Below are 21,707 nucleotides of genomic sequence, written 5' to 3' on the forward strand. Positions count from 1 at the left end.
AGGTGTCCTTGCAGGCACAGCGGCGACGCAACTCCCATTCCAAAAAGGAACTGAAGCGCTCAAATGCAGAGCAAGATATGGAGCACCCCATGGGTAGGGCCCTGTCCATATAGAACTTGCCCTCAAATGCAAAACCCAGGAGATCAAAGTCTCCCGGGTGAACGGGGAGCAGGCGAAAGGCAGACTTGATGTCGCACTTTGCCATCTCGGCTCCCACCCCGCAGCGTCGCACCACTTTGACTGCTTGGTCAAAGGAGGTGTAATGCACTGAACAGAGTTCCTCGGGTATGCCATCATTCACCGAGCCCCCTCTTGGGAAAGAGAGGTGATGAATGAGGCGGAACTCCCCCGGCGCCTTCTTCGGCACCACCCCTAAAGGAGAAACCCTGAGGGACGGGACAGGGGGGGCATCAAAAGGGCCCAATACCCTACCCTCAGCACATTCCTTTAATATCTTACCACGCACCACATCTTCCATGCCAGCCACTGATTTAAGGTTGGCTGCCATGAAAGGTGTCCTAAGGCCGTGAAACGGAATACGAAATCCAAACTTAAAACCCGAAATTAAATACTCAGCGTCCCGACGCCGCGGGTAGACCTGAAGCCATTCCTCAAGTACCCTCAGCCTTACCGGGCTGGGACCCTTTGCCAGCACCAGGCTGCTGGCCGCCGCCGCCCCCAAATCGCTTTCCTCCCTGGCCACCCTGCCGTCCCTTGGGACAGGCAGAGTGGGCATGGGGTCCAGCACAAGTGGGGCACTCGTGCCGGAATTTACATGCTCGCTTAAAACAGACCCCTTTGGACATGAAGTCCCAGCAGAGCAGCCGTGATTGAACCAGCTGCCCCGCAGGGGTGCGGGGACCCAAACCTTGAACTGGCTTGATAATCAAATGACCGCTATCGGTCCTATCCCCCACCGTTGACTTTGAAGGAGTCATGACCTGGACCCAAAGCTGGACCCAAATCTGATCCCACGGCAAACTAGGGGTTAAGGCGGCCCGCATTCGAAATTCCTCATCGTAGCGCAGCCAGGCCCCACCCTCAAAATCAGTATAACCCCTGTAAATAATGTTCATGTATTGAAACAGGGGAAGGGGAACACCCGCATACACCAAAAACCCTGGAAGCCAATGGGCCCAGGTTCTATCGATCCGCCTCCGGCGGATCCGCTCCTTGTCCCTATCCTCAAGATCATCTTTATCCTTCTTCTCCAGTTCCCTGAAGAGAAGGGTAAAGACATCAACATATTCTCCCCGCAAAATCTTCTCACGGGTGGCCTGCGTCAGGTGATCCCCCAATGGCAGCGCCGTATCCCCCGTAGGTAGGGCCCTATACGGAACCACACCAAATCCTTGCATCCCATAGGGGGGCAGGCCAGGCTGAGTCCCGTAACCATAGGGCCAACCAGTGCTCGATGAATTATGCCCCTGCCCGTCCCAGGCAGCGGCCCCTGACGGCAACTGCTGGCACAAGGAGCCACTGGCACACGTAGGCCAAATGGGCTGTCCTAATGGGGGCCAAACTTGTGCGTTATAACCGCCAGAGGTGGAAGGAAGCGACACCCCAGAAGGAGTGGACTGCCCTCCAGCCCCCCACGGCCAAACAGCGTTCTGGTGTGTGTGCAAGTGCGCCTGATATTCCGTACCTTCAGCCAGAGGAGAGTCCACCGCCACAGCCACCTGTCCACAGTCCCCAGGCCCAGGCAGATAGCCTTCTCCTTCCGCTTCAGGCGCAGTAGGATGATGATGATGACTGGAGCTAGGTTCCCCTGTACTCAGGGCTGTCATCTTCTCTAGTGCCAACAGACGAGAGGCAAATTCTTTGTTAAATCCCACTTTTGCGACTCGTTTCGCACCCCTACGTGGCTGAGGTAAATCTCCACCCACTGCCAAACCCGCTGCCCTTTTTTCCAGAGCGGCCATGCGCTCCATCAACTCCTGCCTACTAGGGCCATCCTCATCATCCGATGAGGACAGAGTTGGAGGAGGTTTCTTGGGTGCAGGCCGTTTCACCGGCTGTTTGCCCTTGGAAGGGCCCCCTCCCTTTTTGGGTGGCATGCTTTAGCAGGCTCAAGGTGAGGTACAAGAAACAAAAGTATCAGCCTCGTCCCAGTAGGTGTCACCAGAAGCCCTTGTCAGAGCAGTTACAGCTCTCTCCAATAGGAGTCGCCCAACCTCCCCAGTAACAAGCCAAGGCTGCAGTGACCACACTCCCCTAAAGATGTCGCACAACTTTCCCCAGCAACAGGAGTCACCTGCAGTGCGGCTAACACCCACCAGGTGGTATCAGCCACACACACCCAGCCAAATGACCCCCCTACAAGAAGCCAACGGCCTACAGCAATGGGGGAGGGGTGATGGGGGGAATAATAGCCCCGGGGGGGAGCCCCTAACGGGTCCGAAAAGCCCACCAGGCAAGGGTAGTGCCACGGGCAAAGCCAGGCCCACTAGGGCCAATTGCTGTAGTGACAGCCCCGAAATGGCTAGCCCACCAAAGCCCCCGGGCCCGAAAAGATCCGCGCCGCGCCGAGCCGCCGATACCGCGGCGGCGGCGCCCCACACACTCCGCCGCCGTTACCACGGCGGCGGCTCCACAACTCCGGGCCGTGCACAGCCCGCAGCAGGCCCAGCCGGCCCGGCCAAGCTCCCTGCTGCTGTGCTGCAAAGCGCCGGAGCACGGAGCAAGTCCTCCAACTCCGAGCGCTTGAAAAATCTGACGCCGGGAAGGGGCAGAACGCGCACAAAAGCGCCAAGCTCCGCCCCTTCCCAGAACCCGGATGGAGAGGGAGGGAGTCTGCCTCCTTCTCCCTCCAAGGGCTCCAATTGCCGGCTCCCAGCTTACGCGGCGAGCCGCGGCTGGGAGAGCCGAATTGTACCCCCAGTCGGAAGTAAGAGACAGACACAGGCTTGGATAAAAGGGCCGTTTATTAAATGACCATAACAATAACATTCGGCAAGGGCTAACTGAGCGGTACAGGTCAAGCCCTGGGGTCAGCACCTGACCACCGCCTTGCCTGTCTGGGCGAGCCCCCAATGCCCCGGGTGTAGGCCATCTCCTGAATGGCTGCAACCCGGCCAGCTAGGCCCTGGGATCCCACTCAAGCACCTGTTGCGCCCCAGCCGCCAAGCATGAGGTGAGGTCTTGTTCCCGGGGATCCCCTCAGGCGTCTGCCCTCCCTGACGGTAGCCGCCCATGCATACCGCCCTAACAGCAGACCCTGTTCCCCAACCTTGGGGAATGCCACAGGGGCTCACCAGCCCGCACCCTATTCCCAAAAACTCCTGCCAACGCAAGGGTCAAGCCTCTGCTTAGACCCTCGCGCCCCACAGGTGGCCTAGCGCCACCCGAAGCCCTTGCCGCAGGTCATCTAAAAATAACTCATTGCCCTCAGGTGACATATGGACACCATCTCCTCTGTAGAGGTTGGCAAATTCGGCCCTAATCCTGGGGTGTGGCAGATAAATGCCCAAGCCCTGCCCCAAGGCCTTCCTGATGTCATGGTTGGTCTTATGGCGGGCCCTCTCAATAGCCTTGGGATTCAAAGCCTCCCGCCAAACTCGACGTTGTAGCATCTCGGACCATATAACCAGCACACCAGGCCATCGGTCGTTTATGTATGCTAGGTCCACTGCTACTTGCACTGACAGGGCCTTACCCTGTACCATGCCAAGGTCATTCCCACCCAGGTGGATGACCACAATGTGCGGGGGCGGCTGCAACCGCCCCCTAAACAGGAGAGGCAAGAGGCCCGGCCACCTGAGGCCCCGCCGTCCCTGCCACTCCACTGTGGCCACAGCACTCAGGCCCAACTGGGATCCAATCGGCGTGTTCTTAGCTTGATTGGCCGCCCAAAACACCATGCTGTGGCCACATATCAGGATCCTCCTCCTCTCATGGCCCGACACGGCACCTGGAGAAAGAGCAATTAGTTCGCCATTTAAAATTGCTGTAGGGGTCGGACATAAGACCTGAAAGCTCTCGACCGCCACCTACCCACTTTCTGAATAGCCTGAGGGGGGTATCCCAAAACTGCCGTGGAGGCCGCACCAATCCGAAAGGAATGAGTGCCGAATTTGACCCCTGACAAGCCTAGTTTCTTGAGTGCCCTCTCAGTTACTGTCCAAAATTGATACTTGGTCAAAGGAGCTTGGTCCTCGTGTAAGAACAACAGCTCCTGGGCATCACCCCTAAGTGCGGTGTATTCCTTGAGGGCTTTAACCGGGCACAAGCCCGCCTCAGAACAAGGGCCCAAGTGGAAGGTGATTCCGCGCTGCTGCTGGTCCGTCTTAGACCTCCTAATGCAAATGGAGACGTTGTCTCCCACAAATTTAATATCCCTGGCCATCAAGGCCCTACCCGATAAATCAGAGCGCGATGAAGCAACCAACTCACTAACTCGCAGGGCCCCAAAAAATGCAGTTAACGCTGCTGCATGGAAGAGTTTATGCTCAAACCTGGATGAGCACACTTCAGCCCATGCCGCCCCAAGTCCCCGCAAGACCGAAGGAGATATGGGTTGTCTAGGGTCAGAGGGCGTCCTTTTTTCCCTAGACCATCCCTCCAGCACTTTCCTAATCCTAAAGGCCCCTGTAAATTCCGCTAAGCCCCGTGATTTGCTGGCGAAAGCCAGAGCGGCCAGTTGGCCCCTAATAGATTTAACTGCAAGTCCCCTGTCCCTCTGCACGACGCAAAAGTGCAGTAAATGTTCCTGCGGAACGGGCCAAACATGCTGGAGGTTGGCTGATGACCTAAACTGATGAAACTGTCCTACCGCACGGTCGTAGGCCCGGCGTGTGCTAGGAGCAATGGACAGCTGGATTGCTCTATCTACCTCCGCCGTCCAAGCTCCCACAGCTCCCATGGCATCCTCGCGGGCTGCCTGTCGGCCCAAGGGGCAAGCTGCCAGAATCGTTCCATCTGTTGGCGAGACAAAGAGTCTGCCACACCATTGCTAATGCCTGGAACGTGCCTAGCCCTAAAAAGTATGTTCAGCTGAAGGCATTTAAGTACAAAGGCCCTCACCAGCCGCATCACCCTGGGGGATCTGGAGGTCATGGTGTTGACTACGTGTACCACCGCCAAGTTGTCACACCAGAAGTGGACAGCGTGGTTTGCCAACTGAGACCCCCACAGCCAAAGCGCCACTACCATGGGAAAAAACTCCAAAAACGTAAGGTCTTTGGACAATCCCTGGGCCACCCAATCAGAGGGCCATTGGTCAGCACACCAATGCCCCCTAAAAAAGACTCCGAAACCAGTGGAACCGGAGGCATCAGAGGTGACTTGGAGTTCAGCTTCTAGCAACAAATCCTCCCTCCAGAAAGTCACCCCGTTGAATGCGGCAAGGAACTCCTTCCAGACTAGCAGGTCCTCCCGCATACCTTTATTAATTCGTAAGCGATGATGAGGTAACCGTAAGTTCCCCATAGCATCGCACAGCCGTCTGAGAAAGGGCCTGCCGGGCACAACGGCCTTGCAAGCAAAATTTAAATGGCCAACTAACTGCTGCAACTCAAGGAGGGACACCTTGTCCCTACTCAAGCAGTCCTCCAGTCTCGCTCTAAGGTCTGCCACCTTCTCTAGTGGCAACCGCAGAGTTTGTTGCATGGTATCGAGCTCGATACCTAAAAACGTCAGGATCACCGACGGTCCCTCCGTTTTTTCATGGGCCAAGGGGACCCCTAGCTCCTCAGCAAGCTCAGTAAAGGCTGCCAACAGCCGGGCACACTGCCCCGAACCCGCAGGCCCAGACACCATAAAATCATCTAAATAGTGACAGGTGTCCTTGCAGGCACAGCGGCGACGCAACTCCCATTCCAAAAAGGAACTGAAGCGCTCAAATGCAGAGCAAGATATGGAGCACCCCATGGGTAGGGCCCTGTCCATATAGAACTTGCCCTCAAATGCAAAACCCAGGAGATCAAAGTCTCCCGGGTGAACGGGGAGCAGGCGAAAGGCAGACTTGATGTCGCACTTTGCCATCTCGGCTCCCACCCCGCAGCGTCGCACCACTTTGACTGCTTGGTCAAAGGAGGTGTAATGCACTGAACAGAGTTCCTCGGGTATGCCATCATTCACCGAGCCCCCTCTTGGGAAAGAGAGGTGATGAATGAGGCGGAACTCCCCCGGCGCCTTCTTCGGCACCACCCCTAAAGGAGAAACCCTGAGGGACGGGACAGGGGGGGCATCAAAAGGGCCCAATACCCTACCCTCAGCACATTCCTTTAATATCTTACCACGCACCACATCTTCCATGCCAGCCACTGATTTAAGGTTGGCTGCCATGAAAGGTGTCCTAAGGCCGTGAAACGGAATACGAAATCCAAACTTAAAACCCGAAATTAAATACTCAGCGTCCCGACGCCGCGGGTAGACCTGAAGCCATTCCTCAAGTACCCTCAGCCTTACCGGGCTGGGACCCTTTGCCAGCACCAGGCTGCTGGCCGCCGCCGCCCCCAAATCGCTTTCCTCCCTGGCCACCCTGCCGTCCCTTGGGACAGGCAGAGTGGGCATGGGGTCCAGCACAAGTGGGGCACTCGTGCCGGAATTTACATGCTCGCTTAAAACAGACCCCTTTGGACATGAAGTCCCAGCAGAGCAGCCGTGATTGAACCAGCTGCCCCGCAGGGGTGCGGGGACCCAAACCTTGAACTGGCTTGATAATCAAATGACCGCTATCGGTCCTATCCCCCACCGTTGACTTTGAAGGAGTCATGACCTGGACCCAAAGCTGGACCCAAATCTGATCCCACGGCAAACTAGGGGTTAAGGCGGCCCGCATTCCTCATCGTAGCGCAGCCAGGCCCCACCCTCAAAATCAGTATAACCCCTGTAAATAATGTTCATGTATTGAAACAGGGGAAGGGGAACACCCGCATACACCAAAAACCCTGGAAGCCAATGGGCCCAGGTTCTATCGATCCGCCTCCGGCGGATCCGCTCCTTGTCCCTATCCTCAAGATCATCTTTATCCTTCTTCTCCAGTTCCCTGAAGAGAAGGGTAAAGACATCAACATATTCTCCCCGCAAAATCTTCTCACGGGTGGCCTGCGTCAGGTGATCCCCCAATGGCAGCGCCGTATCCCCCGTAGGTAGGGCCCTATACGGAACCACACCAAATCCTTGCATCCCATAGGGGGGCAGGCCAGGCTGAGTCCCGTAACCATAGGGCCAACCAGTGCTCGATGAATTATGCCCCTGCCCGTCCCAGGCAGCGGCCCCTGACGGCAACTGCTGGCACAAGGAGCCACTGGCACACGTAGGCCAAATGGGCTGTCCTAATGGGGGCCAAACTTGTGCGTTATAACCGCCAGAGGTGGAAGGAAGCGACACCCCAGAAGGAGTGGACTGCCCTCCAGCCCCCCACGGCCAAACAGCGTTCTGGTGTGTGTGCAAGTGCGCCTGATATTCCGTACCTTCAGCCAGAGGAGAGTCCACCGCCACAGCCACCTGTCCACAGTCCCCAGGCCCAGGCAGATAGCCTTCTCCTTCCGCTTCAGGCGCAGTAGGATGATGATGATGACTGGAGCTAGGTTCCCCTGTACTCAGGGCTGTCATCTTCTCTAGTGCCAACAGACGAGAGGCAAATTCTTTGTTAAATCCCACTTTTGCGACTCGTTTCGCACCCCTACGTGGCTGAGGTAAATCTCCACCCATTGCCAAACCCGCTGCCCTTTTTTCCAGAGCGGCCATGCGCTCCATCAACTCCTGCCTACTAGGGCCATCCTCATCATCCGATGAGGACAGAGTTGGAGGAGGTTTCTTGGGTGCAGGCCGTTTCACCGGCTGTTTGCCCTTGGAAGGGCCCCCTCCCTTTTTGGGTGGCATGCTTTAGCAGGCTCAAGGTGAGGTACAAGAAACAAAAGTATCAGCCTCGTCCCAGTAGGTGTCACCAGAAGCCCTTGTCAGAGCAGTTACAGCTCTCTCCAATAGGAGTCGCCCAACCTCCCCAGTAACAAGCCAAGGCTGCAGTGACCACACTCCCCTAAAGATGTCGCACAACTTTCCCCAGCAACAGGAGTCACCTGCAGTGCGGCTAACACCCACCAGGTGGTATCAGCCACACACACCCAGCCAAATGACCCCCCTACAAGAAGCCAACGGCCTACAGCAATGGGGGAGGGGTGATGGGGGGAATAATAGCCCCGGGGGGGAGCCCCTAACGGGTCCGAAAAGCCCACCAGGCAAGGGTAGTGCCACGGGCAAAGCCAGGCCCACTAGGGCCAATTGCTGTAGTGACAGCCCCGAAATGGCTAGCCCACCAAAGCCCCCGGGCCCGAAAAGATCCGCGCCGCGCCGAGCCGCCGATACCGCGGCGGCGGCGCCCCACACACTCCGCCGCCGTTACCACGGCGGCGGCTCCACAACTCCGGGCCGTGCACAGCCCGCAGCAGGCCCAGCCGGCCCGGCCAAGCTCCCTGCTGCTGTGCTGCAAAGCGCCGGAGCACGGAGCAAGTCCTCCAACTCCGAGCGCTTGAAAAATCTGACGCCGGGAAGGGGCAGAACGCGCACAAAAGCGCCAAGCTCCGCCCCTTCCCAGAACCCGGATGGAGAGGGAGGGAGTCTGCCTCCTTCTCCCTCCAAGGGCTCCAATTGCCGGCTCCCAGCTTACGCGGCGAGCCGCGGCTGGGAGAGCCGAATTGTACCCCCAGTCGGAAGTAAGAGACAGACACAGGCTTGGATAAAAGGGCCGTTTATTAAATGACCATAACAATAACATTCGGCAAGGGCTAACTGAGCGGTACAGGTCAAGCCCTGGGGTCAGCACCTGACCACCGCCTTGCCTGTCTGGGCGAGCCCCCAATGCCCCGGGTGTAGGCCATCTCCTGAATGGCTGCAACCCGGCCAGCTAGGCCCTGGGATCCCACTCAAGCACCTGTTGCGCCCCAGCCGCCAAGCATGAGGTGAGGTCTTGTTCCCGGGGATCCCCTCAGGCGTCTGCCCTCCCTGACGGTAGCCGCCCATGCATACCGCCCTAACAGCAGACCCTGTTCCCCAACCTTGGGGAATGCCACAGGGGCTCACCAGCCCGCACCCTATTCCCAAAAACTCCTGCCAACGCAAGGGTCAAGCCTCTGCTTAGACCCTCGCGCCCCACAGGTGGCCTAGCGCCACCCGAAGCCCTTGCCGCAGGTCATCTAAAAATAACTCATTGCCCTCAGGTGACATATGGACACCATCTCCTCTGTAGAGGTTGGCAAATTCGGCCCTAATCCTGGGGTGTGGCAGATAAATGCCCAAGCCCTGCCCCAAGGCCTTCCTGATGTCATGGTTGGTCTTATGGCGGGCCCTCTCAATAGCCTTGGGATTCAAAGCCTCCCGCCAAACTCGACGTTGTAGCATCTCGGACCATATAACCAGCACACCAGGCCATCGGTCGTTTATGTATGCTAGGTCCACTGCTACTTGCACTGACAGGGCCTTACCCTGTACCATGCCAAGGTCATTCCCACCCAGGTGGATGACCACAATGTGCGGGGGCGGCTGCAACCGCCCCCTAAACAGGAGAGGCAAGAGGCCCGGCCACCTGAGGCCCCGCCGTCCCTGCCACTCCACTGTGGCCACAGCACTCAGGCCCAACTGGGATCCAATCGGCGTGTTCTTAGCTTGATTGGCCGCCCAAAACACCATGCTGTGGCCACATATCAGGATCCTCCTCCTCTCATGGCCCGACACGGCACCTGGAGAAAGAGCAATTAGTTCGCCATTTAAAATTGCTGTAGGGGTCGGACATAAGACCTGAAAGCTCTCGACCGCCACCTACCCACTTTCTGAATAGCCTGAGGGGGGTATCCCAAAACTGCCGTGGAGGCCGCACCAATCCGAAAGGAATGAGTGCCGAATTTGACCCCTGACAAGCCTAGTTTCTTGAGTGCCCTCTCAGTTACTGTCCAAAATTGATACTTGGTCAAAGGAGCTTGGTCCTCGTGTAAGAACAACAGCTCCTGGGCATCACCCCTAAGTGCGGTGTATTCCTTGAGGGCTTTAACCGGGCACAAGCCCGCCTCAGAACAAGGGCCCAAGTGGAAGGTGATTCCGCGCTGCTGCTGGTCCGTCTTAGACCTCCTAATGCAAATGGAGACGTTGTCTCCCACAAATTTAATATCCCTGGCCATCAAGGCCCTACCCGATAAATCAGAGCGCGATGAAGCAACCAACTCACTAACTCGCAGGGCCCCAAAAAATGCAGTTAACGCTGCTGCATGGAAGAGTTTATGCTCAAACCTGGATGAGCACACTTCAGCCCATGCCGCCCCAAGTCCCCGCAAGACCGAAGGAGATATGGGTTGTCTAGGGTCAGAGGGCGTCCTTTTTTCCCTAGACCATCCCTCCAGCACTTTCCTAATCCTAAAGGCCCCTGTAAATTCCGCTAAGCCCCGTGATTTGCTGGCGAAAGCCAGAGCGGCCAGTTGGCCCCTAATAGATTTAACTGCAAGTCCCCTGTCCCTCTGCACGACGCAAAAGTGCAGTAAATGTTCCTGCGGAACGGGCCAAACATGCTGGAGGTTGGCTGATGACCTAAACTGATGAAACTGTCCTACCGCACGGTCGTAGGCCCGGCGTGTGCTAGGAGCAATGGACAGCTGGATTGCTCTATCTACCTCCGCCGTCCAAGCTCCCACAGCTCCCATGGCATCCTCGCGGGCTGCCTGTAGGCCCAAGGGGCAAGCTGCCAGAATCGTTCCATCTGTTGGCGAGACAAAGAGTCTGCCACACCATTGCTAATGCCTGGAACGTGCCTAGCCCTAAAAAGTATGTTCAGCTGAAGGCATTTAAGTACAAAGGCCCTCACCAGCCGCATCACCCTGGGGGATCTGGAGGTCATGGTGTTGACTACGTGTACCACCGCCAAGTTGTCACACCAGAAGTGGACAGCGTGGTTTGCCAACTGAGACCCCCACAGCCAAAGCGCCACTACCATGGGAAAAAACTCCAAAAACGTAAGGTCTTTGGACAATCCCTGGGCCACCCAATCAGAGGGCCATTGGTCAGCACACCAATGCCCCCTAAAAAAGACTCCGAAACCAGTGGAACCGGAGGCATCAGAGGTGACTTGGAGTTCAGCTTCTAGCAACAAATCCTCCCTCCAGAAAGTCACCCCGTTGAATGCGGCAAGGAACTCCTTCCAGACTAGCAGGTCCTCCCGCATACCTTTATTAATTCGTAAGCGATGATGAGGTAACCGTAAGTTCCCCATAGCATCGCACAGCCGTCTGAGAAAGGGCCTGCCGGGCACAACGGCCTTGCAAGCAAAATTTAAATGGCCAACTAACTGCTGCAACTCAAGGAGGGACACCTTGTCCCTACTCAAGCAGTCCTCCAGTCTCGCTCTAAGGTCTGCCACCTTCTCTAGTGGCAACCGCAGAGTTTGTTGCATGGTATCGAGCTCGATACCTAAAAACGTCAGGATCACCGACGGTCCCTCCGTTTTTTCATGGGCCAAGGGGACCCCTAGCTCCTCAGCAAGCTCAGTAAAGGCTGCCAACAGCCGGGCACACTGCCCCGAACCCGCAGGCCCAGACACCATAAAATCATCTAAATAGTGACAGGTGTCCTTGCAGGCACAGCGGCGACGCAACTCCCATTCCAAAAAGGAACTGAAGCGCTCAAATGCAGAGCAAGATATGGAGCACCCCATGGGTAGGGCCCTGTCCATATAGAACTTGCCCTCAAATGCAAAACCCAGGAGATCAAAGTCTCCCGGGTGAACGGGGAGCAGGCGAAAGGCAGACTTGATGTCGCACTTTGCCATCTCGGCTCCCACCCCGCAGCGTCGCACCACTTTGACTGCTTGGTCAAAGGAGGTGTAATGCACTGAACAGAGTTCCTCGGGTATGCCATCATTCACCGAGCCCCCTCTTGGGAAAGAGAGGTGATGAATGAGGCGGAACTCCCCCGGCGCCTTCTTCGGCACCACCCCTAAAGGAGAAACCCTGAGGGACGGGACAGGGGGGGCATCAAAAGGGCCCAATACCCTACCCTCAGCACATTCCTTTAATATCTTACCACGCACCACATCTTCCATGCCAGCCACTGATTTAAGGTTGGCTGCCATGAAAGGTGTCCTAAGGCCGTGAAACGGAATACGAAATCCAAACTTAAAACCCGAAATTAAATACTCAGCGTCCCGACGCCGCGGGTAGACCTGAAGCCATTCCTCAAGTACCCTCAGCCTTACCGGGCTGGGACCCTTTGCCAGCACCAGGCTGCTGGCCGCCGCCGCCCCCAAATCGCTTTCCTCCCTGGCCACCCTGCCGTCCCTTGGGACAGGCAGAGTGGGCATGGGGTCCAGCACAAGTGGGGCACTCGTGCCGGAATTTACATGCTCGCTTAAAACAGACCCCTTTGGACATGAAGTCCCAGCAGAGCAGCCGTGATTGAACCAGCTGCCCCGCAGGGGTGCGGGGACCCAAACCTTGAACTGGCTTGATAATCAAATGACCGCTATCGGTCCTATCCCCCACCGTTGACTTTGAAGGAGTCATGACCTGGACCCAAAGCTGGACCCAAATCTGATCCCACGGCAAACTAGGGGTTAAGGCGGCCCGCATTCGAAATTCCTCATCGTAGCGCAGCCAGGCCCCACCCTCAAAATCAGTATAACCCCTGTAAATAATGTTCATGTATTGAAACAGGGGAAGGGGAACACCCGCATACACCAAAAACCCTGGAAGCCAATGGGCCCAGGTTCTATCGATCCGCCTCCGGCGGATCCGCTCCTTGTCCCTATCCTCAAGATCATCTTTATCCTTCTTCTCCAGTTCCCTGAAGAGAAGGGTAAAGACATCAACATATTCTCCCCGCAAAATCTTCTCACGGGTGGCCTGCGTCAGGTGATCCCCCAATGGCAGCGCCGTATCCCCCGTAGGTAGGGCCCTATACGGAACCACACCAAATCCTTGCATCCCATAGGGGGGCAGGCCAGGCTGAGTCCCGTAACCATAGGGCCAACCAGTGCTCGATGAATTATGCCCCTGCCCGTCCCAGGCAGCGGCCCCTGACGGCAACTGCTGGCACAAGGAGCCACTGGCACACGTAGGCCAAATGGGCTGTCCTAATGGGGGCCAAACTTGTGCGTTATAACCGCCAGAGGTGGAAGGAAGCGACACCCCAGAAGGAGTGGACTGCCCTCCAGCCCCCCACGGCCAAACAGCGTTCTGGTGTGTGTGCAAGTGCGCCTGATATTCCGTACCTTCAGCCAGAGGAGAGTCCACCGCCACAGCCACCTGTCCACAGTCCCCAGGCCCAGGCAGATAGCCTTCTCCTTCCGCTTCAGGCGCAGTAGGATGATGATGATGACTGGAGCTAGGTTCCCCTGTACTCAGGGCTGTCATCTTCTCTAGTGCCAACAGACGAGAGGCAAATTCTTTGTTAAATCCCACTTTTGCGACTCGTTTCGCACCCCTACGTGGCTGAGGTAAATCTCCACCCACTGCCAAACCCGCTGCCCTTTTTTCCAGAGCGGCCATGCGCTCCATCAACTCCTGCCTACTAGGGCCATCCTCATCATCCGATGAGGACAGAGTTGGAGGAGGTTTCTTGGGTGCAGGCCGTTTCACCGGCTGTTTGCCCTTGGAAGGGCCCCCTCCCTTTTTGGGTGGCATGCTTTAGCAGGCTCAAGGTGAGGTACAAGAAACAAAAGTATCAGCCTCGTCCCAGTAGGTGTCACCAGAAGCCCTTGTCAGAGCAGTTACAGCTCTCTCCAATAGGAGTCGCCCAACCTCCCCAGTAACAAGCCAAGGCTGCAGTGACCACACTCCCCTAAAGATGTCGCACAACTTTCCCCAGCAACAGGAGTCACCTGCAGTGCGGCTAACACCCACCAGGTGGTATCAGCCACACACACCCAGCCAAATGACCCCCCTACAAGAAGCCAACGGCCTACAGCAATGGGGGAGGGGTGATGGGGGGAATAATAGCCCCGGGGGGGAGCCCCTAACGGGTCCGAAAAGCCCACCAGGCAAGGGTAGTGCCACGGGCAAAGCCAGGCCCACTAGGGCCAATTGCTGTAGTGACAGCCCCAAAATGGCTAGCCCACCAAAGCCCCCGGGCCCGAAAAGATCCGCGCCGCGCCGAGCCGCCGATACCGCGGCGGCGGCGCCCCACACACTCCGCCGCCGTTACCACGGCGGCGGCTCCACAACTCCGGGCCGTGCACAGCCCGCAGCAGGCCCAGCCGGCCCGGCCAAGCTCCCTGCTGCTGTGCTGCAAAGCGCCGGAGCACGGAGCAAGTCCTCCAACTCCGAGCGCTTGAAAAATCTGACGCCGGGAAGGGGCAGAACGCGCACAAAAGCGCCAAGCTCCGCCCCTTCCCAGAACCCGGATGGAGAGGGAGGGAGTCTGCCTCCTTCTCCCTCCAAGGGCTCCAATTGCCGGCTCCCAGCTTACGCGGCGAGCCGCGGCTGGGAGAGCCGAATTGTCCTGTCAGGCCAACTGTTCCCTGGTAATGCCTTGGTCACAGGTTCATAGGAGCAAAAGTTAGTCAATGAATAGGAATGGATTGCTCATGAGAACCAAGTATTGCTTTGCTAGATGAGTTCAGGATCCTTCTAACCTTCCATTTGCTTTCAAATAGTGATCAGCTGATGTTTCTATTGTTAGGCAGATAGATCTTCTAGGAATGCTGCCTTGGGCCAGCCTTGATGTGGGATGATGCCTTCTTGGAAAAGGAGGATTTCTCCAATGTCTCCACCACACTTGAGGTTCCAAGCACTTCAGGTTCCTCAGAGGAATGCCACATTCATCACACAACAACAGGTCCAGTGGGTGTGAAGAATTAGGACATCCCCTCCCCCACTGAGTGGACCTGTCTACCTCTAGGACTGTCACAGCCTCACCACCCCCCAGCAAAGAAAGCAGCAGGCCCAACCAGAAGCTACTTTGAGGAGAGCACTGTACTCTTAGTTTGAGTAACATGGTTACTCAGGTATCAGGTAGGCAGCCACCTGCTTCCAATGGTTCCTCAGTTGGGACCTGACCTCTGCTGGTTCATCATGCCGCAAAACCTATCTGGACTCCTCCATTGCTATGTGGGATCTAGTTATTCAGGATCTCTACTACCTCCTTGCCTGTCTCTCCTCAATCTTAACTGATCCTGGTGGACAGCTCCAGTCCTGCTCTATAGTGACTGCTTGCTTGTAGGCCAGTGATCCTGTTGCCTAGGTAACTGTGCCAGGCAGACCAGAAATGGGACATCTAGAAGCTCATGTGCAAGGCATGAAAATGAAGATAAAGTGTTATGTTGTCTCTGAACACAGAGGACCCATTTAGATATCTTGGCTAATTGCCAAGATGGAACTTTTAGGAATGCATCTAATCTTTTGATGATTAATGGATAAAGCATTGACAGCCAATATAAATCAAGTTAATTTCAGTACTTGTGCTTGGACTGTGGTGCAATAAGACAATCGCATGTCACAAGAATTCTGTATGAAGGTCTGAAAAATTTTCATTCAGACCTTTCAAAGGTCTGAGATCCAGTTCAACAGACTACCTCAGTTAATCAAACAGCACTTTGTTGCTTGCACTCCATCCACTGGCCCCTATTAGCTGCAATCCTAAAACACGTTTTTGGGAGCAAACACCTATAATAAAATGGGAGTTACTTTTGAGAAGACCTGTTTTCTCCTATTGATTCTTTCTCTAGTACAACACCTTCAATTAATCTCCAGTCTTGTTGCCTATGGCCCCCCTGCCTGCCATCAAGAATGTTAAACTGTGCCAAGTGCTTTGCCACGCTGTTATTACACACGCAGCCCAGGAACTCTGTGTGGAACTGTACTGTCATGTTTGCTGCTTTACCCTGAACTGCACTTGCTGTGGTTACCTGCTTCCCTGGACCTCTGCTCCACCTGGGCCCAGTATCACCTTGCCAGTGACCCAGTGCCAGCCAGAAAGGCACTGCTGAGCCCAGCCGGGTGCCCTCTGGTCGGTCCCGTGGCTAGCTCTTGAAAGAAGGTCACTGAGTCTGCCCAGCCACCAGGCAGCCTGCCAACCAGCCCGCAAGAAATGCCCAGAGAGAAGCCATGCCCCCAGCAGCAGAAACAGTTTGCAGCCAAGAAGCCATTTCGTGAATCGGCGCATAGCACGTCCGCAGCACCCAGCCTTGCCCTGCTCTGCATATCAAGGGAGGTAACAGACATTAAGTGCCGGCAATCCAAACACACTTAATGACACCAGGACCATGCAGCCGTGACATTCCAGGAGAAGATCCCAGCAGGACAGTTCCTGCTTCCTGGAAAAATCCAATAAATCAGCCCGGCATCCCCTTTCCTCCTTAGAGATAGGAGCAATAAAACCCTTTTGTTTTTACACCTGAGAGCCACTAGGAACATGCACGCTTCAAAGCCCCTTTTTGGGTATTTAAGTAGGCTTCTCCTGACTCAAGGCACGCCGTTCCTATCCACACCCTTACTTATCTCTCTGCTAGTCTAATGCAGGCCGTTAGACTACTCCACGCTTGCTGCTGACCTCTATCTTCTCTCTGTGACAGGTTCGTATCATTACCCCAGTTCCATCGTACTCAAGTGGAAACCTGCTTATGCAACTGGCTCTATTCTTTTCCTTGCTCTTTTTTCTTAGTACTTGAGTGTTCTTGATTGAATGTGTATTAGCATAGGTACATGCAACATTACTGCATTAAAACAACATTTTATTTGAAGCAATCGCCTCCTCTTTCTTGCTACATCAGAAGTGGACCCTGGTATACAGAGGTTAAGATCCGCGCTAAACTTAGTCCCAGACTGCTAGCTAATTTCCCCATAAAATAGCAGTTCTGGTAACAGTCTTGTTAACTAATGTCTCCTCATTTCATTTTTCTTTGCTCTTTGTCTTAAAAGAGATTTGGGAGTTTCATTTAGTACTAGAAAGACTTATACTTTACAGCTGCATTTATATGCAACATGGGAGAAATGTCATTTTTCTCTCTTCTTAGTCCTAGCCATCTTAAGTGTAACATGAAATCCTGCTTTGTACCCAGCACCGTCTAATCCAATTAAGTCAACACCTGTAATATGTTTAAGACACTACAAACTGCATAGTTGGGGTCTTCCCACTGTGCCCCTGACACATGGATTCCTTTCCCCTCTCCCTGGGTTGTTTTTGTGCCAAACATTCATCCTGATGAAGGGCCTGGGAGAAGTGGAAAGCTTGACTGTTGCTTTATAATACTTTGGATGGGCCTAATCAGAACATGCAACTTTTGTTCAGGAGATTTTGGGGGGGGGTTGTTATCTATGGTCTTTATTCATCTGTAATTCTTATTCTGAAGCTTGAGCTAACTTATATTTACACTAGGCACTATTAATCTTCCTGTCAGTCTTGTTCACAGGATAAACTGAGCCCCATAAAATGCTTCTATGAAGTAAATTATAAGTTAATTTTTTCAGGATGGAGTAATTAATGACTTTACTGCAACGGTGCATGAAAACAGAAGAGGAAAACTGCCTTGTGCCGGCTCTTCCAACATAAAAAGTGAGCCTATGAGCAGTTCTGAACCATCATGGAAAAAATCCCACACTTATTGCCAATTAGGAGACAGGGACAGGGAAATGACAAACATCAGTGGTCATTTCCAACAGGACAGCAATTGAAAAAGAGGGCACTTAATTGTTTTTACTAGGATAGAAACTATTTAAAATACCAATGGATGCTCTGAAAACTTACTTGTGAGTATTAAAATGTTAGTGTCCAAAGGAAAATGGAAAGATTGCAGAAAACATATCTACAAGCTCAGGAACTGGGCAAGAAGGGTAAATGAAATTCACCAAGGAGAAATGAAAATATGTAAACATATGGAAAATAAACTTTCAGTTTGCTAAAGCTAGTTAGGCAACACTGTAAGCAACATGTTTATGATACCTAGACGACAAATAAATAGTCACACTATATAAAATAGAAAGCTTTGGCCTTTCCAAAAAGATGTTAGATACCAATAGAGCTATTGTGTAAACTTGAAAGATATATACATATGCTTAGGCATAATTTCCGTTTTTAAAAAGTTCCTGAATATGAAATAACAAATATATTTCTTCCCACAAGGTGGTACTGTTGTACCACTGTTACATGAAATTTTACTTTTTGTGGTATTATTTTGTCTCTGAAACCCACCTCCAGAGTTCTTCAAAGTAGTTTTTTGACTCAATCACAAAGCTTAAAATTACTGTTCTTAAAAAAAGGATTGTGTTCAATCAGATTTCAATGTTTTTTGTGTTTCCATACTTTTGCGTTGTAAACTATATTTATAGATCTTATTATGAAGTAAAACTTTTGCAATAATATTCTTACATGTTACTGACATTCTGAAGCTTTTTATCTGGAAGTGTGATTTTTAGTCAAATGATTTGAAAAGATGCTTCTTTTACAAAATTGGGAAAAACTTTTGTTGCAAATTTAGTCTAATTGAACTCACTACAACTGTTATGGATACTTTAAAGAAGAAGAAATGGTACAAGCCCAAGACCATGGATGTCGTTTCAGACCAGGGAAGCCAAGTTTCCCATTTTTGGCCTCTGCCCCCTGCTGGTTCTCTCTGCCACCACTCAGCTGGACAGTGGGGTAAAAATTCTGGAGGACTTCTCTGTAGGTGGTTTTCTCTGTGAGTTCATATATACACGTCTAAAGGATTGCTCTGGGATGCATTCAAAGGTAAATTTAAAAAGTGTGGTTTAAGAACATTTGTTGAGATAATTTCTTTTTTATGTTAGAACTATTTTTTGGAAGCAATGGTATATTTTGACATGCACACTTGAGTATGCAAGCCATTTTAGAACACTAACCACTCAGTATAGGTCTGTTCAGTGAACCAGAGAGCTATAGGTGTGCCTGCTTAATAGTTGTATTGGGTTATTCTGGAACTCCTGTAAAGAAACAGTTGTGCCACTCTACAGTACAGATTCTACATTTCTGTACAAAGCTTTTTTTAATTAATTATTATTCTCAGTTTCATTTATAGCCTCTATTTTTCATCCATGGAACTCAAGGCAGCTATGACCCATCCCCCTTTGAGTTAAACAACTTAAAGGTCACTAGAGGCATTTTTAAATTCCAAAATAACAAAATATTTTATTTAACATAGATGGGAAAGGTCAGGTGAAATCAGGGTTGAAAATTTCTGAAGTAACTCGATATAGATAACTCTGAGGTAAAAATCAGTTCATGCACAGACTTAAGTTCTAATGTTTCAGACTAATGAGAGTTTCTTAAGCTCTTTATAGTTTCTTAAATCTGTGTCAAGAGGCTTTTGTTCTGTTTTCCCAATCACTCTAGTGCACTTTCTTTGAGCATTCCCTTACTCTTTTTGGTTTCCAGAAAGCTGATATCCTCTTCCCAGTACCCAAACCCCTTCTCTTGAAACACCAGTACTTGTCTTGAGTTTTTAACTGACCCTTAAAGTCTCCAAAGGCACCAGACCAGACCAGGGAGCTAACCTACAGTTTGACTGAGTAGGGAAATTCTCCTCTTAATAGAAGATCTATCCCCTTTTCTTTGGCCTGAATGAGAGTCTGCACCTACCTCCCAAAATTTTCCTTGCCAACTTTCCCCCAGTTTTCCTGTCTGTGTTAAACTGCTCTTAAACTGCTCTTAGTCAGGGCTAAATCTCAAAGCTGTCAGTATGTGACTCCTCTCAGCTAGGACTGAAATCGGACTCTCCTCTCCCCAGCATCCAGTTCAGAAGTCTTTCTCTGTTCAGCTCATGCTACCCAATCAGATTCTTTGGAGTAGCCTGTCACTCAAAGCTTTCTGTTTCTGTGAAGCCTTAACCCTTCACAGTCCTTCAGCTGTTTCAGCACTTCTAAGCTTTTAAAAAGTGCAGTCCCTCACAGCAGCATTACATATAAGGCTTCTCAGGTATTCTCCCATCCAAGCAGTAGTGATCCCACTTAAGCCTGCTTAATTTCACCAAGGTTGCTGCAGCCTGCACCTTCACTCTGCAGCATGAGAACTATCGTGTAAGTCCTATAACACACATAGCTTTACCACAAAATCTCATAGTTTTAATGTGACTGTGTTTCTGAGCAGTCTGATTCAGCTGCCATTGATGTTACAAGAACAAGTGGGAAGGGGGCATGCTCTGCTGCACTGTGTGCCTGCTGCAGGGTTTTAACCAAAGGGCAGGTATGGTGGCAGAATAGAAAGTTCCCTCCATTCAAGAAATCAAATCTTTCAAAAATAACTTTGTAAAGTTACTTTGGATTTTTTTTCTGTTTGAGTTTCCTCTCTTTCAGTTGTGGGTGCACTTCACTCAAGCTAGCTACTGTGCAAATTTAGATGTGCAAAAGTAGTTGCTAGGCAACTGTGGCAGTTTTTTATCCAGGCCCTGTAAACAGAACATTCACCTCCCTGGGAAAAGCCTCCCTGCAAGATAATGGTATGAGGCTGTCTTGTTGCCTAGTGTAAAACTTCCAAGAACTTAAATTCAAAGGGACCGCATATCTCTTTACACAAAGATTCAGGTTGTTAGCTCAACATCATGCATTGCTGAGATTTGTTTCTAAACAATCAATTGTTGTAATTCTGCTTTTTCAGATTCAGAGAACATAACAAAAATCCGACCATTGCTTTGTCAAGATCAGGATTGTCTACTCTGACTTGCAGCATCTCTCCACAGTCCCAGGCCTCAGGTCTTTCTTATCACCTACTATTTATTTCTTTATAATGTTTGAATGCTGCTTTCCAAACAAGGCAGCAAATATTAAAACACTAACAAACAATTTAAAACAATTGTTTTCAGGGCTTTTTTTCTGGGGAAAGAGGTGGTGGAACTCAGTGGGTTGCCCTTGGAGAAAATGGTCACATGGCTGGTGCCCCCGCCCCCTGATCTCCAGACAGCGGCGCAGAGGGCAATCTAAACTCCCCTCTATCTGGAGATCAGGGGGCGGGGCCACCAGCCATGTGACCATTTTCTCCGAGGGCAACCCACTGAGTTCCACCACCTCTTTCCCCAGAAAAAAAGCCCTGAGTACCTCCATCTTGACAAGATTAAGTTTCAGTTTTTTAATCCTCAAACTCTCCAAAACTGCCTCCAGGAACCTGTTTACAGTTTCTACAACCTCTCTGGGGTCTGTTGGAAGTGTGATACAGAGCTGAGCGTCATCTGCATACTCAGCTTAAATCTCCAGATGACCTCTTCCAGCTTAATCTTTTTACCTGAAAATGCTGAGGACTGAACTTGGGACCCTTCTGCATGCAAAGCAGATGCTCTACCATTGAGCCATAGCCCCTCCTCTCAGGAAGAGGTTATCTTTCTGTCCTTAGTGCTAATAATTTATTTACATCCTTCACAAAGATAGATTTTATTTTGTATAATTGAACAGATGATCTTTAAAAGGTGTTGGCTTATGAATGCCAGATGCATAAAGGATTATTTTTACAATGGTTTAAACTGATCAAATTTTACTAATATTCTCCACATGCTAATTGTATAAGACAACTAAGATGTTCCTCTTTTAGTTCTTCTGATATTTTGGTGAGCTGTCAGGTTGTAGGTAATTTGAGGATGAAAAAACTGGCATTGTTGTTTGGGAATTCTGCCCATTTTATTCTGAATCATTATTTAAAGGAACAATATTAGCCTGTCCATGGAACAGGAATCTGTGTTAGGTTGTACATCTGGTATTCTTCAGGTATGAGACTCTATTCATCTGCAGGAATGCAAATGAAAATATTGATGTGATGTATGTGGAAATTCAAATTAAAAAAACTGCTTT

General features: G+C 51.9%; 2 protein-coding genes across 2 annotated transcripts; both read right to left on the bottom strand.

The window, feature by feature from the left end:
• Positions 1–2,482: 2,482 nt before the first annotated feature.
• LOC129324283 (uncharacterized) lies at positions 2,483–7,692 on the bottom strand. The gene is made up of 3 exons (XM_054971454.1): positions 7,416–7,692; positions 3,467–3,910; positions 2,483–2,712 (listed from the first exon to the last, which is right to left on the bottom strand). Exons 1-3 carry the CDS (start codon positions 7,690–7,692, stop codon positions 2,483–2,485), a joined length of 951 nt encoding a protein of 316 aa, XP_054827429.1.
• A 560-nt stretch (positions 7,693–8,252) lies between these two features.
• On the bottom strand, positions 8,253–14,002 carry LOC129324293 (uncharacterized). The gene is made up of 3 exons (XM_054971465.1): positions 13,193–14,002; positions 9,237–9,680; positions 8,253–8,482 (listed from the first exon to the last, which is right to left on the bottom strand). The coding sequence occupies exons 1-3, from the start codon at positions 13,602–13,604 to the stop codon at positions 8,253–8,255; spliced, it is 1,086 nt and encodes a 361-aa protein (XP_054827440.1). The 5' UTR covers positions 13,605–14,002.
• Positions 14,003–21,707: the final 7,705 nt, after the last annotated feature.

The sequence above is a fragment of the Eublepharis macularius genome, chromosome 1 (assembly GCF_028583425.1).
Source record: "Eublepharis macularius isolate TG4126 chromosome 1, MPM_Emac_v1.0, whole genome shotgun sequence".
NCBI lineage: Eukaryota > Metazoa > Chordata > Lepidosauria > Squamata > Eublepharidae > Eublepharis > Eublepharis macularius.